General features: G+C 50.2%; 1 protein-coding gene across 22 annotated transcripts in view; it reads right to left on the bottom strand.

Annotated features, from left to right (window-relative positions):
• Positions 1-624: 624 nt before the first annotated feature.
• The window catches only part of phldb1b (pleckstrin homology-like domain, family B, member 1b), a 326,558-nt gene continuing 301,011 nt past the window's right edge, over positions 625-26,171 (bottom strand). For 19 of the 22 annotated variants that reach the window (XM_085967718.1, XM_085967708.1, XM_085967710.1 and 16 more), the window contains 6 exons: positions 14,824-14,914; positions 12,401-12,547; positions 10,975-11,194; positions 9,531-9,616; positions 6,745-6,774; positions 625-2,645 (listed from right to left, as the gene is read on the bottom strand). In XM_085967718.1, the coding sequence (XP_085823844.1) occupies positions 2,505-2,645; positions 6,745-6,774; positions 9,531-9,616; positions 10,975-11,194; positions 12,401-12,547; positions 14,824-14,914 (715 nt within the window). In that variant the 3' untranslated portion in view covers positions 625-2,504. The remainder of the gene's footprint in view (positions 2,646-6,744; positions 6,775-9,530; positions 9,617-10,974; positions 11,195-12,400; positions 12,548-14,823; positions 14,915-26,171) is intronic. The other 3 variants (XM_085967711.1, XM_085967714.1, XM_085967731.1) reach the window with 1 other exon arrangement.

Genomic DNA, 26,171 nt, shown 5'->3' with positions numbered 1-26,171 from the left:
GAGGAAGGAGGGGGGTGAGGTAGGGAAGGCGGGGGTCGGTTAAGGTGGTGATGGGGGGTGAGGTGGGGATGGAGGAGGGGAGTCGGGGAGGGGGGTGAGGGGCCGAGTCGAGGAGGGGATGGAGGAGTGGGGGTGAGGGAGGCGAGTCGAGGAGAAGATGGAGGGGGGGAGTCGGGGAAGGAAGGAGGAGGTGGGGAAGGCGGGGGAGTCGGGGAGGGGGGTGGGGAAGGAAGGGGGAAGTCGGGGAATGCGGGGGGGAGTCAGGGAGGTGGGGAAGGCGGGTGAGGTGGGGAAGGAAGGGGGAGTCGGGGAATGCGGGGGGAGTCAGGGAGGTGGGGAAGGAAGGGGGAGTCGGGGGAGGGGGTGAGGGGGGAAGGAAGGGGGAGTCGGGGGGGAAGAAAGGGAGAGTCGGGGAGGGGGGAAGAAAGGGGGAGTCGGGGAGGGGGGTGAGGGGGGAAGGAAGGGGGAGTCGGGGAGGGGGGTGATGGGGGGAAGGAAGGGGGAGTCGGGGGGAAGGCAGGGGAAGGGGGAGTCGGGGAGGGGGCAACGTTGCACCGCTGGGAGTGAGCGACCTCGGTGATGCGATTCGAAACTCAGCTTTGGGTTGAACAAAAAGCCAAAGTGTAAAACATATAAATGTAATTTATTCATCCAAAGTTGGCACCCACGTCAACAGGAGTCACTGGAGAGCGATGAGAAACAGGAGCCTGGCTGACATGTTTCTTCCCCTTATAGCCAGGGCACTAGGACCACTTGCAGCAGCCCAGGTACCCCCCTGGCAAACTCACCCTGGACCCGGGGTTTGACCCTGGGATTGACCCTGGACTCTCCGGTTCAACTACTCACCTGTGAATGTGAATAACCAATGGAAGTGGACTATTCAACCACAGGGGCAGGTCACACGTCCTTCCAGCCACCTCCTCCCATCACTGGATGGCGATCCAAGGGGGTGGGTGAGGACAATGTTGGATCTTGCTCTGCCTGGCCCAGGGCACTGAGGCCAACTGTAGCACCACAACCTGTGTCCCTGGCTCGGTCGGCAGACACCAGACAACGAATACATTAAGCGTTTACTCTGAAGAGGGGCTGTTGCTGCCCTGTTGTGGGGAAAAGACCACACCTCACCACAACCTACAACACGAGACGCAAGCGACTGCTTGGTCTTCAGGACGAGGATAAAGCTCCCCATATAACGTCACCATGGCGATGAAGAGCTTTCAATTAGCGAGTCCAACGTGAACTACAAAACCAACAAATCTCTCAAAACACTTCACAAAATTGTCCTTGAGAAACATTTAAAAGTTTCTTGCGATTTCAATTCCCTTTCTTTTTGGCCACAATATGATATTGGCTAAAACAAAAGGTATGAATGAAGCACAGTTGGGTATGGTTACTAATATGTTAAGCTAAACTACAGCACAGGGTGTGTCGGGAAGCAGAAGCAATACCGGGGCTCTTAATAGTTATATAAAAAAAAAGGAAAGACAAAAATTCTGTTCTCCTCCCGCAAAATAACTCGAAACGTTGAGGTAAGTTCTGCCGCACGGGGAGGTCAGCTAGCGTTTAACTGAGCAATTCAGTAACATAACCAAAAAGCAATAAAATAAAACAAATTTCAATCCCTGATTCAACTCCCAAGAGATGCTGTTTATGCCAAAACGAGTCCATAGACTGAGCACTGGGAATCCCTGGACCAGAAGTTTAAAGGCACGTAAGGGAGCGTCTGCAATTTCCCCCTCGTCTGCGGGCGTCGTCGAGTTCGTTCGGCCGCTGGTGCTGCCGTGAGCTGTACGGCCGCGGTCAGTCCGCGCGCACGTTGCGCGTAGACTCGTCGAAGAGAACGCGTTCCTCCTCTATTTTCTTTGCGTGTGAATCGCCAGGTCGTCGCCCGACGCTGAACGTTTCTGCGTGTTTTCGAGTCACCGGTCGGGCGCCAGAGGCAGCAGGACCGCGCCCGCACCTGGCAATGGCGCCAATCCACCCTCGCCAGCGGCTTCCCGAAGAAGTCCATTGAAAAGGTTCTTTCTGTGCCGAAGCCTGCCTCTTGTTTCAAGTCGGGAGTTAATTTTTTTTGTGTGTTTTTTTTTTGTTTTATTACGAACCCTTTTGTTTCCGTCCACTATCCGTTTGAAAAATCAAAATGTTCAAACTGCAAGGACTGGATGGGAGTCTTTGGCAATGGCCCAATCCCTTTTTATTGTTTGTAGGTGAAGATATTTCTTTTGAAGTCGATTTTTCTTTCTCCCAGCAAAAGCGTTATAAAATGATCCGTCGGTTCCTTGAACTCCGCACGGTGAGCCGGGACAGATTTACTTGTTGTCCCAATCGGTGTTCAGACAGAGAGCGCGAGACAGAGAGAGAGAAAGAGAGGGAGACACAGACGGAGAGACAGTCAGTCAAGACAGGCAGTGCGGCCTCCGCTGTTGGACAGAGCAGGTCGGTTCTACGAAGGACTGGCACGATGCCAACTCACTCCACCCCAAGCAGGGGGTCCTCCCTGCCCTTCAGCTCATGAACTGCGTGTAGCCCTCGGCTCCCGTCACGATCACGTCCATCCAAATCCGCATCGCCTCTGGGGTCGGAGCCACCATGAAGTACAGTCGATCGTGGGTCTTGACGCAGAACGTGAGGCTCGGGTTGGGACTCTGAAAAGACCGAGAAATGGAAGGGAAAATAGAATTAACTTGTCATTTTCTCAAGGACAAAATTATAACATTTGCCCTCTACATTGCAACAGTGACTACACTTTGACATGAATCAGTCATTCATGAAAGAAAGACTTATGAAATAATACTGAGCGGCCTACGGGTGGCGCTGTCCAGGGAGAGTATAAATACTCGGGCACGGGCCCAGCTTGCGCAGGACATTCTTAACAGGAACTAGTGAAGGACACAACTAGACCTCCATGTTGTAAAACAGTTGATTAAAGCTTTGTTTAACGCTTAGACCAAGTGCCTAGTAGTTTTCTTGCGTCACACTTCACTTCACTTCTGTCTTGGAGGTGCTAACTCACGTTGGCATGAAGTCTTTTATTAGCTACTAGCTGGGGAGCCCCGCGTTGCGAGGGCAATTTTGGGGCATTTGGTCTCCCTGCCCCTGTGTGTCCCCCCCTCTCCCTGTCCTATCCCTCCCTCCCCTCTCTCCCCCTCCCTCCCTCTCTCCCTCCCCCTCCCCTCCCCCCCTCCCCTCCCCCCTCCCCTCTCCCCTCTCCCTCCCTCCCCTCTCCCTCCCTCCCCTCTCCCCCTCCCCCTCCCTCCCCCTCCCCCTCTCTCCCTCCCCTCCCCTGTCTCCCTCTCCCTCTCCCTCCCCTCCCCCCTGTCCCTCTCTCCGGCCCCTCCCCCTGCCTAGCGCCTGAGGTCCGGTGCCGTTGCTGAGGTCCCCCGCGTATCGCGCGGCTGATAGACGGCCGCTGCGTGCGGGCAGGCGGCGCATGCGCGGTGAGTGCGAGCGGCCCGCGGGAGCCGGCAAGGCCGTTAGCGAGCGGGAAACTTCGGGCGGCGCGCCCACGCTCCGTCCGCGACACCTGAGAGGGGGAAGTAGAGAGAGACAGAGAGGGGAGAGAGGGAAGAGGAGAAGGAGAGAGAGGGAGAGGGAAGAAAGAGAGAGAGAGAGATAAATTTTTTCAGCTTCAGGCCCCGAGTCCCCCCTGCGCGAGGGTGAGGAGGAGGGGGGGGGGGGGGTTGCTAAACACAGTATAAAACTCAAATAAATTGTTAATTAATTGCCTAACACATAATTGAAATATTTACCTTAGTTCCCTAACACACAGAAAGTGTGGGGGAAAAAATCGTGGAAAATCAAGATGGCGGCCACTCACCTCGGTTCAGAAGGATAAGGCTTGCCCACACACGCACCGATTGGTCGACCGGTCAGGTCACCGAAGCGTAGGATTGGTCAATTGTCGAGTCACTCGACACTCAACTGTAGGAAGACCTCGACGTCACACGGTCGCTAATGAGATGCTAATGAGCGGAACGCTGAACGTTTTTGGGATACCGCGGGCGGGATTTTTGTCCGGCCGAAACGTAAATACGCCTATGACCGGTCCGGAATCGCAAGCTTTCTTTTGAGGCGACGCGCGCGTCGGTACGCTCTGTAACTTCCAAACGTATAGAGACCAGGCGGACAGACAGACAGAAGAGCCGCTTTATATCTATCTATCTAGCTATCTATATATATAAAGCGGCTCTTCTGTCTGTCCCGATGTCTGTCTGTCGGAGGGGCAGTACTGAGGGAGCGCCGCACTGTCGGAGGGGCAGTACTGAGGGAGCGCCGCACTGTCGGAGGGGCAGTACTGAGGGAGCGCCGCAATGTCGGAGGGGCAGTACTGAGGGCGCGCCGCACTGTCGGAGGGGCAGTACTGATGGAGCGCCGCACTGTCGGAGGGGCAGTGCTGAGGGAGCGCCGCACTGTCGGAGGGGCAGTACTGAGGGAGCGCCGCACTGTCTGAGGTGGCGTCTTTCGGATGAGGCTGTAAACCGAGGCCCCGTCTACCCTCTCAGGTAAAAGATCCCACGGACACTATTTGGAAGAAGAGCAGGGGAGTTCTCCCCGGTGTCCTTGGGCCAATATTTATCCCTCAACCAAAATCACTAAAACAGATTATCTGGTCATTTTATTACATTGCTGTTTGTGGGAGCTTGCTGTGTGCAAATTGGCTGCCGCGTTTCCCACATTCCAACAGTGACCACACTTCAAAAAGTATTTCATTGGCTGTAAAGCACTTCGGGACGTCCTGAGATGATGAAAGGCGCTGCAGAAATGCAAGTCTGTCTATCTTTACTGAAATGGGGGTACCTCCACACACATCACCAGCTCTGAAGTACGAGTCCCCCCCCCCCATCTACTCCCCATCTGTCTTGAACGTGCTGACCCACGTTGGCACGCAGGTCCATGGAAACCTGCCTTCATCAGCTGACTTAAACCGTGGGCCAGCCTGGGGAGTGAAACTAGCAGCAAGGGAGAGTTCTCACTCCTGATTGTTGCCCAGTGACCCCCCCCCAAGTTGGAAATAAATTCTCGGCGCGACTCCAATTCTGGTCTCTTGCGCATCCCCGATTTCCATCGCTCCACCATTGGCGGCCGCGCCTTCAGCTGCCTGGGCCCTAAGCTCTGGAATTTCCTCCCTAAGCCTCTCCGCCTCTCCTTTCACATGCCCCTGAAATCCTACCTTTTTTGAGCAAGCTTTGGTCACCCGTTCTAATACCTCATGTGGCTCGGTGTCATGATTGAGCTCCCGTGAAACGTTTGGGACGTTTTACTACGTTAAAGGCGCTATATAAATGCAAGTTGTTGTTTTGACCCTTCAGTCTGTGCTTAGTTAGTTGCTGTCAGTGGGGGCAGGGCGGAGGTGCTACCGTTGGCCTCAGTTCCCCTGCGATAGGCAGCAGGAAAAAAATAACTGGTCAGAGATCTCGCTCCTGATCAATACATAATCGGTGACCCTGGGCATGCGGACATCCAATGGAGACGGGGTCGGGTGTGGGACGTGATGCCACACTGCAGTCAAACAGCTTGTCGACACTGGCCGTCTGGGGTGACACATGTTTAATGGCTATGGGTGAGGGACAGGACAGGACAGCTCCCAGAGCCTGTGCAACTAGGCCCCAGCCAGAGCAAGCAGATAAAGGGAAAAAACCGGGTGGGTGTGGGGGAAAAAAAATCCACCCTAATGGTATTGTTTCGTTCACAGAATTATAGAATTTTACAGCACAGAAGTTTGGTCCTTTTGTACGTATGCCAGTTCTCTCAGAGCGATTCCAACTTTTATAGGAGCAGGAGTAGGCCATTTGGCCCCTTGAGCCTTTGTCTCATTGCTCTCTCGTGAAACGCCTTGGGATGTTTTACTACGTTGAAGGTGCTATATAAGTACAAGTTGTTGTTTTACACCCAGCCCGATTGCCGAGCCACACAAGGAGATATTAGGACAGGTGACCAAACACTTGGTCAAAGAGGTCGGTTTTAAGGAGCGTCTTAAAGGAGGAGAGAGAGGCGGAGAGGTTTAGGGAGGGAATTCCAGAGCTTTTCGATTGTAGTCAACGGGCGGGGTGTAAAGCGAGCCACTGATTCTCTGTCAACCAAGGGCAGTATCACCCCCTCAGCATCTTTAGGCTACCAGAGAGCCCAGATCATCACCTCCTAGAAACATAGAAGATAGGAGCAGGAGTAGGCCATTCGGCCCCTCAAGCCAGCTCTGCCATTTAATGAGATCATGGCTGATCATCCAAACTCAGTACCCTGTCCCTGCTTTCTCCCCATATCCCTTGATCCCTTTAGCCTTAAGAAATATATCCAACTCCTTCTTGAATATATTTAATGAATTGGCCTCAACTGCCTTCTGTGGTAGAGAATTCCACAGGTTCACCACTCTCTGGGTGAAGAAATTCCTCCTCATCTCTGTCCTAAATGGCTTACCCCTTACCCTTAGACTGTGACCCCTGGTTCTGGACTCCCCGACCATCAGGAACATCCTTCCTGCATCTAGTCTGTCCAGTCCTGTCGGAACTTTATAAGTTTCAATGAGATCCCCTCTCATTCTTCTAAACTCCAGTGAGTATAAGCCCAATCGACCCAATCTCTCCTCATACGTCATTCCTGCCATCCCAGGTATCGGTCAAGGTCAAGGACTATTTTATTTTAAAACCAATCTCATCGTAAGCTGCATTGACATAGAACAGAGGCGTGGCCTCAAAAACCAGAGTGCAGGGCCGACACACAACACGAAGAGCTGCGAATTATACGTACATTTATTCTATGCAGACTCAAATATCCCTTCTGTCAGCAAGGAAGATAAGAGCCGAGCAACAGAGAAAAGGGAAAGAAAAGCAAGAGAAATAAATACACCAGACGGAGAGGAAGATTAGTGATCTTGTTCATCGTTCGTGGAGCTCAAAGCTGTAACTTAAAACAGAAGCATTAAGGGGGTAATTTTAACCCACCCCATCCGTTAATGGGGCAGGTTTGGGGTCGGATGCCTGTTTTACACCCCGCCTGATTTTGCGCTCCCCTTGACTTCCGACCTGAACCTGCTCCACACCCCCCCTGGGGTGGGTTGGTTTGGGTTAAAATAACCCCCGAGTGAAGGGGCATTCATTCACTGCCTGAGCAGTGAGGGGAAGGTTACACTGAGTCCCCCACCTCTCTCTCTGTCCCCGTCACTGCGAGGGCCAGTGCTGTGAGCTAAGGAGGAGTTCCCCTGTTCACCGTGTAGCCAAATTAGGAACCTCTTCATTAATGAACACATTTAGGTGTCAGCTGTGGCTCAATGGGCAGCACTCTCTCTCGCCGTTGTGGGTTCATAGTCCCGCTTCAGGGACTTGAGCACTTAAATATAGGCTGACTCAGTACTGAGGGAGCGCTGTACTGTCAGAGGGGCAGTACTGAGGGAGCGCCGCACTGTCGGAGGGGCAGTACTGAGGGAGCGCCGCACTGTCGGAGGGGCAGTACTGAGGGAGCGCCGCACTGTCGGAGGGGCAGTACTGAGGGAGCGCCGTACTGTCGGAGGGGCAGTACTGAGGGAGCGCCGCACTGTCGGAGGGGCAGTACTGAGGGAGCGCCGCACTGTCGGAGGGGCAGTACTGAGGGAGCGCCGCACTGTCGGAGGGGCAGTACTGAGGGAGCGCCGCACTGTCGGAGGGGCAGTACTGAGGGAGCGCCGCACTGTCGGAGGGGCAGTGCTGAGGGAGCGCCGCACTGTCGGAGGGGCAATACTGAGGGAGCGCCGCACTGTCGGAGGGGCAGTGCTGAGGGAGCGCCGCACTGTCGGAGGGGCAGTGCTGAGGGAGCGCCGCACTGTCGGAGGTGTCGTCTTTCGGATGAGATGCTAAACCGAGGCCCCGTCTGCTCTCTCAGGTGGACGTAAAAGATCCCACTGCATTTTTTCGAAGAGCAGGTGGAGTTTCCCCCAGTGTCCTGGCCAATATTTATCCCTCAACCAACATCGCTAAAAACAGATTATCTGGTCATTATCACATTGCTATTTTTGGGAGCTTGCTGTGCAATGTGGCTGCCACGTTTCCTACATTACAACAGTGACTACACTTCAAAAAGTATTTCATTGGCTGTAAAGCGCTTTGGGACATCGTGAAAGGCGCTATAGAAATGCAAGTTCGTTCTTTCTTTATGATCTTGCTAAAGAAAGTGAAGAAGTATTCTTCCTTACCCCGAAGCATTGCTCTTCGCAATGATACACAACTTAGATCAAACCCTCCCCCAGGTTTCCAACTTTGACCCACAACTGACTCCTGGAGTGGGGGAGACGCGGTGGGGTGGGGTTAGTGATATCTCAAATCCAGAACAGGGATCTGAGGGCAACTGGTTTCAATGTCCTGAATCCAAGAGCCACAACTACTCCAAAAAGAAATGTGCGTTTTCTAAACCCAAGCTACATCAAAGATAGAAAGATTTGCTGCCCGAGGAAGAAATGTGATTGGCCTTTTATAGGACGATAACTGAGAGTTATTGCAGACTGCCACAGACCAATAAACTGATTGATTGGGGCTTGATTTCCTGGGCAGAGCAGGGAGCTGCAACTGGGACCAGTGGAAAAAAATGACTATGATATAAAATACTTTCATTTACATTGCAACATCAAAACACTTTGCATTCCAAAAATAATTTGTTGTGTGGAGACTGTCATGTGGCAGCCACACTTAGCTTGTAACGTCCCGCAAACAGCCAGAGTGGTGTCGGTCGAAATGGGATTGGCAAGATCAGCGGGAAAACTCCCTGGTCTGCTTTTAATTATTAGAATTATAAAACACAGAAGGCGGCCATTCGGCCCATCGTGCCTGTGCCAGCTCTTTGAAAGACCTCTCTAATTAGTCCCACTCCCCTGCTCTTTCCCCGTAGCCCTGCAAATTTTTCCTTCTTCAAGTATTTATCCAACTTCCTTTTGAAAGTTACCATTGAATCTGCTCCCACCGCCCTTTCAGGCAGCGCATTCCAGATCACAACAACTCGTTGTGTAAAAAAATTCTCATCTCTCCCCTGAACATTTTGCCAATCACCTTCAATCTGTGTCCTCTGGTTACCGACCCTCCTGCCACTGGAAACAGTTTCTCCTTATCTACGCTATCAAAACCCCTCGTAATTTTGAAAACCTCTATCAAATCTCTCCTTAACCTTCTCTGCTCTAAGGAGAACAATCCCAGCATCTCCAGTCTCACCCCATAACTGAATTTCTCCCATCCCTGGTACCATTCTAGGAAATCTCCACTGCACACACCTCTCCAAGGTTCTTTTGCCAATTATCTCAGCACGGGATCCTCAACATCCACATGAACAGGCAGCTGAGGATTTGGCTTAACCTCCCACTTTCCGACAGTGCGCTATTCCCTGGCCGCAGCACCGCGGACTCGTGCGCTCAAAGGCCTGGTGCTGGACTGAACCAACAACCTTCTGAGCCAGAGGAGACCGTGCTGCCAACTGAGCCAGGGAGAGAGGTCGGTGCGACTGTATGGGAGAGGGATACAAGGTCTGTTCTGCACCATGACTAGTTCCACAGTAGGAGCTCCTGTGTAGTATCTTACCTTTGAGGCACTTCTGAGATGGTCGTAGTAAACCTCCTCGATGGCTTGAAAATAAATCACTCCCTTTAATTTACTTTCGTGTTTATCTGTCGAAGAATTAGATCGTTTCAATTAAAATGCCCAGATCGATTCTTTCAAAACTGTCCTTTTTTCCCTCTCCTCTTGCCCAATTATCCTTCCTTTCTCTCCTGAAGGGCCAGGGTTGAGATCCACAGGTCCAGGAAACGCTCTGGTACCTCACCCCAAGCAGCCAATCTTGTCACGTGAGCCTGGAGAGTGACGGTCGGCAGGTCACTGGGACCACGAGGAGGAGAGGAAGGGGCCACCACACCTGACCCTTGGTGTCTACACTTGTGCAGGTAGTCCCTGGACTGCGATCAGAAAGCTGCCACCAGGCAGAGTTTCCATATTGTGTACTGGCGCCTCTCCCAACAAGAGGAGGCCATTCAGCCCCTCGAGCCTTGGTTCAATAACCCTTAATACCCTTACCCAACAAAAATCTATTGGGATAGCAAAATACTGCGGATGTTGGAAATCTGAAATAACAACAGAAAATGCTGGAAAAACTCAGCAGGCCAGGCAACATCCGTGGAGAGAAAATAGAGTCAACGTTTCGGGTCAAACCCTTTGTCAAAATCTATTGGTCTCAGTAGTGAAACTTTTAATTGGTCCCCTCCTCTCCTCCTTCCATGAGAGATTGGGTAATGTTGGTGTTCAGAGGGACCTGGGTGTCCTTGTACACGAATCACTGAAAGTTAACATGCAGGTACAGCAAGCAATTAGGAAAGCAAATGGTATGTTGGCCTTTATTACAAGAGGATTTGAGTATAAGAGTAAAGACATCTTACTGCAATTATATAGGGTCCTGGTGAGACCACACCTGGAGTATTGTGTACAGTTCTGGTCTCCTTACCTAAGGAAGGATATACTTGCCATAGAGGGAGTGCAACGAAGGTTCACCAGACTGGTTCCTGGGATGGGGGGATTGTCCTATGAGGAGAGATTGAGTAGATTGGGCCTATATTCTCTAGAGTTTAGAAGAATGAGAGGTGATCTCATTGAAACATACAAAATTCTTACAGGGCTTGACAGGATAGAAGCAGGGAGGATTTTCCCGTGGCGGGGAGTCTAGAGCCAGTCATTGAGTATATTCAAGACAGAGATCGATAGATTTTTGGATATTAAGGGAATCGAGGGATATGGGGATAGTTCAGGAAAGTGTTGAGGTCGAAGATCAGCCATGATCTTACTGAATGGTGGAGCAGGCTCGAGGGGCCGAATGGCCTACTCCTGCTCCTAGCTCTTATGTTATGTTTGCCCCATACTGAAGGTGTTGACCCCCTATTGGAGTGTCGGGGGAGGGTCTGATATTTTTCACTTCCATGAGAGAAATAAAAAAATGATGCATTTCAAAGACATACCCAACTGTGCAAAGGCCACTTACCCACGTAATAGGACAACGTCCGCTTGATGCGGTCAAAGACAAACCAGCGTTTCCTCCAGGATTTGATTTTCCCGCCCATTTTCGTGAGGTAACCTTTACACATCTTCTCAGACATGGACACCTGGTAGCAGATTTCCAGGTTGTGCCCTGACGATTCGATGTGGGACCGTAGGTCAAAATCTTCCTTCCTGATTGGTAGATACCGGGTTAAAGGTCGTGCCTGGAAGGCAGGTCAGAACAAGTGAGTGGAAGTCAGAGACCGAACATCATTAAGACCCTCAATTAGAAGGTTCCATCTTGGGACTAAGCTGCCATCGATTTGATTTACACTTCCTGTCCCTCCCACAACCCCTCGTCCGCCCTCTCAGGTGGACATTACAGATCTCACGGCACTATTTCGAAGAAGAGCAGGGGAGTTCTCCCCGGTGTCCTGGCCAATATTTACCCCTCAACTAATATCACTAAATCAAATTATCTCGTCATTGTCACATTGCTTTTTCTGGGAGCTTGCTGTGCGCAAATTGGCTCCCACATTTTCTACATTACAACAGTGACTACACTTCAAAAGTAAATTGGATGTAAAGTGTTTTGGGACGTCCTGAGGTCGTGAAAGGTGCTAAATAAACACAAGTTTGTTCTTTATTACTTAGAGATGGCAAGGTCAGGTTATTCGCTAACTAGCTGCCTTACAATGTACAGTGGCAAAGCAGGGTGACAAGGTTTGCAAACATTGTCACAGGCTTCCTTCAGTTGACATTAGATGCCTTTAATCCCGTCAAGTGCAGGGCCCTCCCCCTTGCGATGGAGGCAGTATGTTTTTGTTTTAGTAAGGCCTCTCATTGCCCCACTCACACCTAGTGGTAGGTGGGCTGCCTGCTACAAGGCCTCTACCATTGCTGTTCTGAAATAAACCACTAACGTGACTTCATGGAATCATCCATTCTCTGATGTTCCCTCCCTCCCTTTCTCTGTAACCTCCTCCAGCCCTAGAACCCTCCGAGATCTCTCCAATTCTGGCCTCTTGCGCATCTCCCCCCACTTCCTTCACCCTGTGCCTTCAGCTGCCTGGGCCCGAAGCTCTGGGATTCCCTCCCTAAACCTCTCTGCTGCGCCTTAAAAACTACCTCTTTGACCAAGCTTTTGGTCACCTGCCCTAATATCTCCTTAAGTGGCTCGGTGTCAAATTCTGATTTACCTGAAGCGCCTTGGGACATTTTACTATGTTAAAGGCGCTATATAAATGCAAGTTATTGTTGTTGGCAGCGCTGCCAATATCAGAAGCCCAATAAGTAGAGGTGGAGCTCCAATAACAGACTGCTCCAATCCACCACTGCTGTGGAGCCGGGAATCTTATTTGCACTTTTCTATTCCTCTGCAATCGCGTTAATAAAAAAAATAAGTTTACGCGATCCCAGTGAGCAGGTACCTGCGAAAAATGTTTCTCCCGCAACTTGACCTCCTTATCGACTAACTGCTGCCGGTGAACGGTTTCGTCCTGTAGCCTCTTCTCCAGCTCCTCTCGTCTCTTGCGCTCTTCTTCAAAGGCCTGACGCCGCATTTCCATCTCACGAGCCTGTGGGGGAGGCGGGGGGAGGGGAGGGAGGGAGGGGGAGGAGAGGGGGGAGAGAGAGAGAGAACCAACATCAACATCCAGAAAAATGACTCAACTCGCCAAGGCTTTTTCGGCAGCACCTCCCAAACTCGCGACCTCCACCGCCTAGAAGGACAAGGGCAGCAGGCGCGTGGGAACACCACCACCACCACCACCTCCAAGTCACACACTCGTTGGCCGTTCCTGGATCGTTGCTGGGTCAACATTCTGGAACTCCCTCCCTAACAGCACCGTGGGAGCTCACAGGGCTCAGAAACGGGCTTCAAACTGAGGACAGGAAAATGGAGACATTCCCTAAAGAAATACACCGGGGAGCGATTCACCCTCACTGCACCTTTACAGACATTCCCTAAACAAATATATACACACACCGACACAGCACACACAACACACACACACACACACACACACACACACACAAAAGCCCAAGTGGGACTTCTGAAACATTTGAACTTCCATCCCCTAAAACGCAAGGAAGTCTGAACATTTTAATTTCTACTGAAAGATAAACAGGAAATGATTGTGAAGTATTCCTGCAGCCTCCAGGGCCGGCGGCTCTCGGAGCAGGAAGTATTGTGCCTGATTCCGATCTTTGGTTCCACGCTCTGTGCCACGGCGGCACGTCACCCAGTGTTGTGAAAAAAAAGTCTTTGGCTAAAACCTGGCACGGGGTTAATGTGTAACTCATTTATGGAACTAAAAGTTTAAAAATTAACAAGCCCCAAGCGAGACAGGAGTTTAGAAGAAGCTTTATTCCACCGGGTGTGGAATGAACTCTGAGAAAAAGCAGAGACTCCGCCAATTCACCCCTTCAAAGAGGAGCTGGATAAACTGATGATCGGGAGTGGGAGTGAAGGTTATAAACAGAGATGCTCAACAGGACATGAGGGTATGACTGTAGGTGGGCTGGAGGGAGGGAGATGGTGTTTATTGAGGGCAGCGTTCAATCGTAGAGACAAGGATGGATCCTAAAGATTTACACAACAACTTCTGGGGTTCGGGGAGTACGTAGACAGAATCTTTCCATCGACGATTAGATGGAGGAGTTGGAGCCCACAATAGGACAGATTGTCCATGGTATGTGGAAGAACAGCCTTCCCTCCTTTCTCAGTCAGCATGGATTTGTTAAAGGGAGGTCGAGTCTGACTGACTGGATTGAATTTTTTGAGGAGGTAACTCCCTCATGTACTTATCTAGCTTTCCCTTAAACTATTCACCTCAACCACTCCCTGTGCATTCTCACCACTCTCTGGGTAAAGAAGTTTCTCCTGAATTCCCGATTGGATTTATTCGTGACCATCTTATATTTATGGCCCCTAGCTTCGGACTCCCCACCAAATGGAAAAATTTTCTCTATGTCTACCCTATCAAAACCCTTCATAATTTTAAAGACCTCTATCAGGTCACCCCTCAGCCTTCTCTTTTCTAGAGAAAAGAGCCCCCGCCTGTTCAGTATTTCCTGATAGTTATAACCTCTCAGCTCTGGTATCATCCTCGTAAATCAGCATTTTAAACATCCCTGGTTTATGACTAAGACACACTAAGCCTCGGTTTTCGAAGTAGATTGTAGGAAATGAAAACTGAGGAAGGTCAAGAGTTCTGTAGTCTTGAGGTGCTGAATGAAATGGTTTGGAGAAGGAGATGACACAAAGAGTGACCACCGTGAGGTTTCAGGGAGAAAGACTACCATCAGTGGAGGCCGTTTCCCCTGGCTGGAGTGTCTAGAACCAGGGGTCTCAGGATAAGGGGTCGGCCATTTAGGACTGATCTGAGAAATTTCTTCACTCAGAGGGTGGTGAATCTTTGGAATTCTCTACCCCAGAGGGCTGTGGAGGCTCAGTCATTAGGTATATTCAAGACACAGATCGATAGATTTTTGGACTCTAGGGGAATCCAGGGATGTGGGGATAGTGCAGGAAAGTGGAGATGAGGTAGAAGATCAGCCATGATCTTATTGAATGGTGGAGCAGGCTCGAGGGGCCGAATGGCCGACTCCTGCTCCTAATTCTTATGCTCTCATGCAGACATCAAAGCAGGTCAGCAAACTATCCCATCAGCCAATGGTGTAAGAGGACCCAGCTGCGGGGAGAGGGAGGTTGGGGAAAATCTGGGAATAACTCCGGGGGCAAGAAATCAATCGTTCATTTTTCCAATTAAATATAACCCGAGCAATGGTGCGTTTAACGTCCTGAGCTGTAAGCTGCAAGTTGGTTGTATTGAAACCCTGGGATACATACCCTTGTCTCCAAAAGTCGAGCCTTCTCTGCTTGCGCCTCCTTCAACATCTTTTCCATTTCCTCGATCTTGGAGACGTCTACGCCACTGGCGCTTCCCGGGGCAGAAGAAAAAACAATCGGACGTTAAAATCGGGAGATGCTAACGAGACCCACTAATAACCTTCAAATCTACTGAACTTTGGATTCAATGTGATTGCATTAATCATTTTAGAAAAGAATAAATCTGGAACACAAGCTCAAACCGACAAAAGACCAATTGAGGGGTGATGTCAGGCAGCACATCCTCACACAAAGGGTAGTGGAAATCTAGAACTCGCTCCCTCAAAGAGTTGTTGAGGCTGGGGGTCAATTGATGATTGTCAAAACTGAGATCGATAGTGTTTTTATTCTAGGGAGGTGGGCGTCACTGGCAAGGCTGGCATTTATTGCCCATCACTAGTTGCCCTGAGAAGGTGGTGGCCGCCGCCTTCTTGAACCGCTGGTAGCGGGTTTGATACAAACTGAATGTCTCGGTCGGCCACTTCAGGAGGGCGGTTAAGAGTCAACCACGTTGGCGTAGGGACTGGAGTCACCTATAGGCCCAGACCGGGTGAGGACGGCAGGTTTCCTTCCCTAAAGGACATCAGTGAACCAGTTGTGATTTTATGACAATCCCGGTCACTTTTACTGACACCAGCTTTTCATTTTCAGATTTTTTTTACAACTGAATTCAAATTCACGAGCAATCACGGTGGGATTTGATCTCTTGTTCACTGGATCATTAGTCCAGGCCTCTGGATTACTAGTCCAGTGAAATAGCCACCACACCACCGTACCCAGAGCAGCTCCACAGTCCATGAACCGTCACACAAGAGAGAAAGTACAAAACTTAGTCTGAATAGGAAATAATTCACAACATAGATACAGATGAGGGAGGCCATTCAGTCCATCTAACTTACTTACTTACCAAGTAAGAACCTACAGTCCTTCCATCACACAATCCAACTGTTAAACGATTCTAGGCTTTGGGCTTCCACTACCTACCTGGTGAGTCCATTCCAGTGTTAGAAACAGGCGGAGGCCATTCAGCCCCTCGAGCCTGTTCTGCCACTCAATTAGATGACGGCTGATCTGTAGCTTAGTGCCTTGGTTCTGTATCCCTTACAACCCGAGCCTATCAAGCTCAGTCTAACATTTATAATTGACCGCCCCCCAGCCTCAACAGGTTTTTGGGGGGAGAGAGAGCAGGGCCCGGAGCGAGCAGGGGGTCCCGGAGCGAGCAGGGTGTCCCGGAGCGAGCAGGGTGTCCCGGAGCGAGCAGGGGGTCCCGGAGCGAGCAGGGTGTCCCGGAGCGAGCAGGGTGTCCCGGAGCGAGCAGGGGGTCCCGGAGCGAGCAAGGGGTCCCGGAGCGAGCAGGCGGTCCCGGAGCGAGCAGGCGGTCCGGGAGTGAGCAGGGGGTCCCGGACTGGTGTAGGTGCTGGGTTCCATACCTTCACACCCCATTAACTCACAGTAAATACACCCAGGCTCCAGTGAGCATCACAGGAGAACATCTCTCCCTGGGCCGGTAAACGCCAACTCCTTTCATATATTTATTATTAAAAAGCCGAACGAACTGCATTCATCAAAACACACTTAACAGAGAAACACTCACTTGGCGTATCCCAGGATGGGAGCCAGGAGCAGCGATATATTTTTTAAAGCACCCTCGGCTGCATCCGCCAGGTGTTGTGTACACTGAGGGGCGCAGTTAAGGAATGGCTAAGATGTACTTTTTTGGCTGAATATTAGGGTTGTCACCTCTGGGTGGATGTATTCCTGGAGGTTTAATTACATGACGTCCCGTCTCGCACTAACCCGCGCCTACGCTCCCGCCACTGGCCGCCCGACACGTCCATCCTCGTGGGGCACCGCCATCCCATGGCCAGTTGGAAAGTGAACACCCACTTCATGATTCAATTGGATGATTCTTGCTTGTCAAACCGCCTTATTCCTCCCAACTCCAATACTGTTCTAACTAATAAACGAGTGTTCCAAGAAAATGAAAAAAAACCCACAATTTTTTTAACGCCCGCTATGATTTTTCTCCCTGGGTGTTGCATGCAGCACTGTCCTAGAGATTCATCTTCAATTCCTGGAGACTCCAGGCAACCCCTACTGCCTATAGTGACACCACTATTCCCGGCCAGAGTGGAGAAGATTGGGTAAATTCCCCCGTCACTCACGCCTGGAGACCGCACTGCTGCAAGTGACTGGGATTGATTTTACACACAGAATTTGTATTGTGTAACTATCCTCCACTCACTGCATTTTGCTGGAGAAATAATCCTGCTTTTATCGGGAGACTCTGTTTGCTGTAGTTTCGGTCATGAGCTCGGAGACTCTGTAAATAAAAACCTCCAACGCTTCCAACGCACCTCTGAGTCAGAAGGTTGTTGGTTCAAGCCCCACTCCAGAGATCTGAGCAGATAATCCAGGCTGACACTCCAGGGCAGTACTGAGGGAGGGCCGCACTGTCGGAGGGGCAGTACTGAGGGAGGGCCGCACTGTCGGAGGGGCAGTACTGAGGGAGGGCCGCACTGTCGGAGGGGCAGTACTGAGGGAGCGCCGCACTGTCGGAGGGGCAGTACTGAGGGAGCGCCGCACTGTCGGAGGGGCAGTACTGAGGGAGCGCCGCACTGTCGGAGGTGCAGTACTGAGGGAGGGTCAGTACTGAGGGAGCGCCGCACTGTCGGAGGTGCCATCCTTCGGGTGAGAAGTTAAACCGAGACCCCGTCTGCCCTCTCAGGTGGGCGTAAAAGATCCCATGGCACTATTTCGAAGAAGAGCTGGGAGTTGGTGGCTTGGCCAATATTTATCCAAGAACTGCTTGGATTTGCATCCCTGCTTATAGAAAATAAGAGCACTGAGTAGGAGTCCAAAGGAAACCAATGTCCAGGATCGTGTTCTTACTTAGAGTCAATCTACTGCCGACACCGGGATCTCAAACCATCCATAGCTCTTCTACATAGAAATACATAGAAGTCATAACAGACCATTTGGCTCAACCAGTCTGTGTCGGACTTTACCCTCCACACGAGCAAACTGTTCTAATCACATTTACCCGACCTGTTCCCAGATCCCTTTCTCTTTACCCCCCTCTCCAACCTAATTTTGAATGTTGACATTGATTCTATCTCAACCACAAACGCTGGAAGCAATGTTCTCTCCAAGCTGCGCAGCCACGCAGTAATGGGAAAGATAACTTCACCACACGGACTGCAGCGGTTCAAGGCGGCGGCTCACCACCACCTTCTCAAGGGCAACTAGGGATGGGCACTTAGGGATTGTCAGCAACGCCCACATCACGTGAATGAATAATAAATAGTAAACTGTTCCAGTAGAGTGTCGGCAAGTAATCTGGTATGAATAGGGCTTGTTTTGACGTATGAGGAGAGATTGGGTCGATTGGGCTTATATTCGCTAGAGTTTAGAAGAATGAGAGGGGATCTCATTGAAACTTATAAAATTCTAACAGGACTAGACAGACTAGATGCAGGAAGGATGTTCCCGATGGCAGGGGAGTCCAGAACCAGGGGTCACAGTCTAAGGATAAGGGGTAAGCCATTTAAGACAGAGATGAGGAGGAATTTCTTCACCCAGAGAGTGGTGAACCTGTGGAATTCTCTACCACAGAAGGCAGTTGAGGCCAATTCATTAAATAAAGAAGGAGTTAGATATATTTCTTGAGGCTAAAGGGATCAAGGGATATGGGGAGAAAGCAGGGACAGGGTACTGAATTTGGATGATCAGCCATGATCTCATTAAATGGTGGAGCAGGCTCGAGGGGCCGAATGGCCTACTCCTGCTCCTATCTTCTATGTTTCTATGTTTCTATAGATGTATTGGGAAGAGATAAGACTTTGACTTTTACAGAGAACTAATGAGCATTCATGTGCAGAATGTTCAGTGTGTAATAATCAACCCGAGGCATCAAAGGCAAACACAACAAACGGTTAACAGGTAAGCTCACCACTAATTGAGCTTAAGTGTCAACAACATACACGCAGTGGTACCCACACTTGTCCTATGTAATTAAACCGATGACACTGGAGTTCCTGGGGAACTTCAATCTCGTCTTGCTGAGGCTGGAGTAAGCAGTCAAGACAACACGCTTGCCCCCTCACGAGTCCTTTGCACATGAGCTATAATTGGTACCGATCTCATTTGCACTGTATGTAAGGGGTTGTGTTTCATCAATGATTTGATTAATTAAAGAGTTTCAATGTTTCCTAGTCCTTGAACTTGTATTCGAGGTAATGAATGTAGGACAATATCCTAGCTCAGTGGGTCGCTCTCTCTCGCCTCTGAGTCAGAAGGTCGTGGGTTCAAGTCCCACTCCAGAGACTTGAGCACAAAAATCCAGGCCGACACTCCCAGTGCAGTCCTGAGGGAGTGCTGCCCTGTCGGAGGTGCCGTCTTTCGGATGAGACGTTAAACCGAGGCCCCGTCTGCTCTCTCAGGTGGACGTAAAAGATTCCATGGCCACTATTTTGAAGAAGAGCAGGGGAGTTATTCCCGGAGTCCTGGCCAATATTTATCCCTCAATCAACATCACTAAAAAAAACAGATGATCTGGTCATTATCACATTGCTGTTTGTGGGAGCTTGCTGTGCACAAATTGGCTGCTGTGTTCCCTACATTACAACAGTGACTACACTTCAAAAAGTATTTCATTGGCTGTAAAGCGCTTTGGTTCTGAGGTCGCGAAAGGCGCTATAGAAATGCAAGTCTTTCTTTATTATACCTCCACATAAGGATATAAAAGGATGTATGACAATATCCTATAAAAAGCCCAGTACCTTACACCTCACAGTCCTGGGGACATTGGATGAATGTAAATGGACCATTGCATCTTGAATCTTGGGCTTTCTTGGTCTGACTGACTTTGTACCGCACAGGGCGACGCTGACCCATCAAGGAAGCTCCAATTCCAGTGTTGAAATGATTTTCTGCCGGGTCTTACATAAATCACCGTCACAATGGACCAATCTGGGATGGTAAAAATCCTATAGAGGGAAACCCGCCAAAAAAACCCAGACATGGAAGAAAAATACAACTCTCTCCATGTCACGTGTGAAGCATTATGTATAGCCTTTATCTGAAATTAATTCTGGACTGTTAAACTGGTAACTGGTAACATCTGGGCTGGATTTTCTCTGTACCGGAAACACACGAGTGAAATGAGTCCATTCTTTTCTTTCCAATGAGCTTCGCCTCGCGCTGACGTAACTTAGGCCGCAACAGTTGGCACTCACGACAGATTGGCCTCGTTTTTTTTTTTCAGTTTTTGCACATTTATTGCATCTTCAGTTCTGGTCACTGAGACACAAGGGAGACATTCAAGGTCTCGCGGCTCGAGCCACGAATCTGATCCCTGGTGTCAGAGCGATTGGGGAAACTCGGGCTTTACAGCTTGGAAAGGAGCTCATAGGAGGTGTATAGAATTACATAGAATGTACAGCCTTTCGGCCCAACTGGTCCGTGCCGGTGTTTATGCTCCACACGAGCCTCCTCCCACCTACTTCATCTCACTCTATCAGCATAACCTTCTATTCCTTTCTCCCTCATGTGTTTATCTAGCCTCCCCTTGAATTTCTGCTATTCGCCTCAACCACTCCCTGTGGTAGCGAGTTCCACATTCTCACCACTCTCTGAGTAAAGAAGTTTCTCCTGAATTCCCTTTTGGATTTATTAATTACTGTCTTATATTTAATGATCTCTATTTTTAGTCTCCCCCACAAGTGGAAACATCTTCTCTACGTCGACCCTATCGAACCCTTTCATAATTTTAAAGACCTCTATCAGGTCACCCCTCGGACATTGTAAATAAGCGGTACAGAAAGTCTGACACTGAAACCGTGATAACAGGACAAGTGGACACAGATTGGTGAATTAGGAATGATGTCAGGATCTTCTTCCTGACAGAAAGTGATCAACATGTGGAATGGATTTACGGGGGAGATAAGGGGAAGCAACAAGCATGGAATTATTTATAAAAAAAGCCAGCAGGATTCTGAGGTTAGGGGGCCTGTGGCCTTGTCTAGGTGGCTGGAGCTTAATATCATCTTTATCTGTACTTAAAGAAAGGGCATAACAAAGCACTTCACAGCCATATTATTTTTTGATAATCTCAATAGTCACTGTTGTGATGTAGAAAACGCAGCAGTCAATTTGCGCACAGCAAGCTCCCACAAACAGCAATGTGATAATGACCAGATAATCAGTTTTAGTGATGTTGGTTGAGGGATAAATATTGGCCCCAGGACACCGGGGAGAACTTTACTGCTCTTCTTCAATTAGTGCCATGGAATCTTTCACGTCCACCTGAGAGCGCAGACAGGGCCTCTGTTTAATGTCTCATCTGAAAGACGACACCTCCGACAGTGCGGCGCTCCCTCAGTACTGCCACTCCGACAGTGCAGCACTCCCTCAGTACTGCCCCTCCGACAGTGCGGCGCTCCCTCAGTACTGCCCCTCCGACAGTGCGGCGCTCCCTCAGTACTGCCCCTCCGACAGTGCGGCGCTCCCTCAGTACTGCCCCTTCGACAGTGCAGCACTCCCCCAGTACAGCCGCTCCAACAGTGTAGCACTCCCTCAGCACAGCCCCTCCGACAGTGTGGCGCTCCCTCAGTACTGCCCCTCCGACAGTGCGGCACTCCCTCAGCATTGCCCCTCCGACAGTGTGGCGCTCCCTCAGCACTGCCCCTCCGACAGTGCAGCACTCCCTCAGTACTGCCCCTCCGACAGTGCAGCACTCCCTCAGTACTGCCCCTCCGACAGTGCGGCGCTCCCTCAGCATTGCCCCTCCGACAGTGTGGCGCTCCCTCAGCACTGCCCCTCCGACAGTGCGGCGCTCCCTCAGCACTGCCCCTCCGACAGTGCGGCGCTCCCTCAGCACTGCCCCTCCGACAGTGCAGCACTCCCTCAGTACTGCCCCTCCAACAGGGCAGCACGGTGGCATAGTGGTTAGCACTGTTGCCTCACAGCGCCAGGGACCCGGGTTCAAATCCGGCCTCGGGTGACTGTCTGTGTGGAGTTTGCACATTCTCCCCGTGTTTGCGTGGGTTTCCTCCGGGTGCTCCGGTTTCCTCCCACAGTCCAAAGATGTGCGGGTTAGGTTGATTGGCTATGATAAATTGACCCTTAGTGTTAGGGGGATTAAATACGTGGGGATGGGGTGGGACATGTGTTGGTGTGGGGGTTACGGGAATCAGGTGGGATATGTGTCGGTGCAGGCTCGATGGGCCGAAATGGCCTCTATCTGCACTGTGGGGTTTCTGTGATTTCTGTGATTGCCCCTCCGACAGTGCGGTGCTCCCTCAGCACTGCCCCTCCGACAGTGTGGCGCTCCCTCAGCACTGCCCCTCCGACAGTGCGGTGCTCCCTCAGTACTGCCCCTCCGACAGTGCGGCGCTCCCTCAGCACTGCCCCTCCGACAGTGCGGCGCTCCCTCAGCACTGCCCCTCCGACAGTGCGGTGCTCCCTCAGCACTGCCCCTCCGACAGTGCGGTGCTCCCTCAGCACTGCCCCTCCGACAGTGCGGTGCTCCCTCAGCACTGCCCCTCCGACAGTGCGGTGCTCCCTCAGCACTGCCCCTCCGACAGTGCAGCGCTCCCTCAGCACTGCCCCTCCGACAGTGCGGCGCTCCCTCAGTACTGCACTGGGAGTGTCAGACTGGATTTTTGTGTTCAAGTCTCTGGGACTTGAACTGACAACCTTCTGATTCAGAGGTGAGAGTGCTGTCCACTGAGCCACAGCTCACACCTGTAAAAGAATATAAGATAGGCAAGCTTGCAATCTCTCTCGAATTCCCTTCCTAAATCTCTCTGCTTTGCCACATCTCCCCCTATAAAACCTCCTTAACACCCATTTCTTTAGCCAAGCCTTTGTTAATTCAGTTAATTCCTCCTGTTTTCCTGATGTCTTGGGAGGTTTTTTGTACATTAACGCCACTCTATAAATGCAGGTTGTCATTGAGTAAAAATGATTAGTCTGTGTGAAGGAATTTTAAATATTTAACAGGATTATATGTTTAAAGTTAAAACCATAGCTTTAGTGAACATTTTTAAAACACTTTATGTATTGGATAAGCAGAAGCACTTCAGAAACAGGAAAGAATTTGGGGCAAATTTAAAGTACATAGGAACAGGAGGCCATTCAGCCCCTCGAGCCTGTTCCACCATTCAATAAGATCATCGCTGATCTGTTTCTCAACTCCCTTTTGCCACCTTTTCTCCATATCCTTTGATAAGCTTACCTATCAACCTCAGTCCTGAAAACTCCAATTGACCCTCAGCATCCCCAGCCTTTTTGGGGGAAGAGAGTTCCAGATTGCCACTATGTTAATGCGAGAGAACACCAGTAGGATATTTGACCATAGAGTGCATCACTATTGAGCCTGATCCTTTCCTTACTTGGCTTTCCAGTAGGAATCAGTAGATCCTGGATCAGGAGCTGGGACCCTGGCTGATATACATCTCCTCTCCAGGCCCATTGTAACACTTCCTATTGTACCTGGCTTCCATCAGCTAACTCACCAGGCAACAAGGATCCAATATCTGATATCGGACCTTCTGCTCTGTGTGGCTCAATACCACGTTTATATACATCTCTGAATGAAAGTAGGAGCTTGTATCGATCACCGGTCTCAGAAATACTCCCGTACACGTCACATACAGTGAACTGCTTTGAGGTGCAGTCACTGTTATTATAAAAGAAAAGACTTGCATTTATATAGCGCCTTTCACAATCTCAGGACGTCCCAAAGCGCTTTACAGCCAATGAAGTACTTTTTGAAGTGTAGTCACTGTTGTAATGTAGGAAGTGCGGCAGCCAATTTGCGCACAGCAAGATCCCACAAACATTATCATGTGATAATGGCCAGATAATCTGCTTTAGTGATGTTGATTGAGGAATAAAAAATATGGGCCAGGACACCGGGCCGGGGGGTGGGGGGGAAACTCCCCTGCTCTTCTTCGAAATGGTGGCCATGGGATCTTTTACGTCCACCTGAGGGGGTAGACGGGGCCTCGGTTTAACCTCGCATCTGAAAGTGCTCCCTCAGCACTGCCCTGATGTGTCAGACTAGATTTTTGTGCTCGAGTCTCTGGAGTGGGGACTTGAACCCACAACCTTCTGACTCAGAGGCGAGGGTGCTGCCCACTGAGCCAGGGCTGGCACATTATGTGGCCAAATGCGACGGCCATTTTGTGCACAGCAAGATCCCACAAACAACATCGAGATAAGCGACTCACATCGCCACCAGTGCAGGGGGAAGAGTGTTGGCCAAGACACTGGAGAACTACGCGTTCTTCTTCAAAATAGTGCCCTGAGATCAGTAACGCCAGTCTGAACCACTGGACAGGTAGACAGGAGGCCTTGGTTTAAGGGCTCGTGTGAAGGGTGGTGTGAAGGACAGCGCTCTGACAGAACATTATCCATTTGTGCTGGATTGTGGCTTGACCCTTCAACCTTTCTGACTCAGAGGCGAGAGTGCTAACCCACTGAGCCAAGCTGGTGCGACTAAGGCACATTATTATAAAGCAGGGATAAAACCACATTAGACTACTGAGCAAACCCCTTCATTACCCAAAGCAAGCTCCTCATTTAAAGTCTTTTTTTAAAACATTCTATATATTTTTTTGGTACTCCCAGCCTTCGAAAGGTTAATGGACGCTGGAGCTGCAGTCAACAAGTGAGCGAGGAGAGTCAAGCCAAGAGGGCAGAAAGCTCTCGGGGAGAGGGTTTAAAGTTCAGCTCCCGGGTGCCAGGGACTGGCGAGGGTGGGGTTGCCCTCTGAAGGGGACAGACGAGAAAGCGAGATGCAGACACAATCCCAGTAGAAATCAAACCCAGAGCGCTCAGCCTCCTGACTAGCAAACACAGCAACTCCCTCCCCAAACCCCCCACCCCCAGCCACCTGGAGAAATGCTTCCTGCTTGCAATAAAAGACCGATTGGCTTTTGAGGTACAAGCACCATTACAGAGAGAGAGAGAGCGAGAGAGAAAGAGCACCCTTGGTGTGTTCAGGACACTCACCTGCCACACTTCTTGTAGTGATTAGAAGCCATCAGTCCCGCACCAGCCCTGACTACAATTTCTAACACAAAAGATCAGGGAAAATCCTCCTCTTCTTCTTCACCCCCATTATCAGGAGAGCTCAGGTGTTCAAGTGACATGAGCAAAGGTCGAAGCGGCGTCTTAAGAAGTGAAACCGATTGAGAGAAATATTGCTTTTCTCTCTCTCTCTCTCTCCCTCTCTCTGTCTGTGAAACTTTAGCAAACATGGAACAAGTGCATGGCGCGGAAGGAGTGGAGAAAAGCTGTCAGGAAAACCTGGAGTGGAGTCTGTCTTCACCCAGCCACAGAATCCTCGCAATTTCAGCACAGAAGGAGCCCATTCGGCCCTTTTGAGCCTCTCCGGGTGTGAGCTCCGCGTCAGAACTATCTACCCTAATCCCACTTCTCTGCGCTGTCGCACTTGTCGTTTATTTCACTGAGCAGAGGGAACACATTTTTCAGTTCTGTGTTTTGGGAAGAAGGAAGGGGGGTGGGGGGAGGATTAGGTCGAAATTCATATTTAATCCACAAAACAGATATTTCCAGTGATCACTGGTGACGGAAACTACCTGCCCAGTACAGTTAACCCTTTCTCCACTCAAAAATGTAGCCATAAAAAAGGGTGATCATTTTTCAATGTAAATCGTGAAAATTCCCAGATTTTTTTTTTGGGGCAGGTGAGTTGTCCACTTTAACAGGGTTGTTCCTGACCTTCTACAAATGGAATCAACTCCAGGAAAATCCTGCACTTTAAAAAAAAAAAAATACTGCCACGAACATAGGAACAGGAGGAGGCCATTCAGCCCCTCGAGCCTATTCCACCATTCAATGAGATCGCGGCTGATCTGTGACCTCAACTCCATCTACTTGCCTTCGCTCCATATCCCTCGATACCCTGACCCAAGAAAAATCAATCCCTCTCAGTCTTGAAAGCTCCAACTGATCCACAGCTTTTTGAGGGCGAGAGTTCCAGATTTCCACTAGCCTCTGTGTGAAGAAGTGATTCCTGACATCACCCCTGAACGGCCTGGCTCTAATTTTAAGGTTGTGCCCCCTTGTTCTGGACTCCCCGCCCCCCCCCCCCCCACCAGAGGAAATAGTTTCTCTCGATCTACCCAATCGAATCCTTTTATCATTTTAAGTACTTCTATTACTTCCCCCCCCCCGCCAACCTTCTAAACTCAAAGGAATACAAACCAATTCATGCAAACTGAGCTATCTATTCTAATCTAATTTCCTGTTCTTTCCCCATACCCTGTAATGTTTTT

The sequence above is a fragment of the Somniosus microcephalus genome, chromosome 26 (genome assembly GCF_052327205.1).
Source record: "Somniosus microcephalus isolate GS21.2 chromosome 26, FLI_Smic_1.0, whole genome shotgun sequence".
NCBI classification, from domain to species: Eukaryota; Metazoa; Chordata; class Chondrichthyes; order Squaliformes; family Somniosidae; genus Somniosus; species Somniosus microcephalus.
Note: the sequence above shows the minus strand (reverse complement) of the source record. Positions and strands in the feature narration are given on the sequence as shown.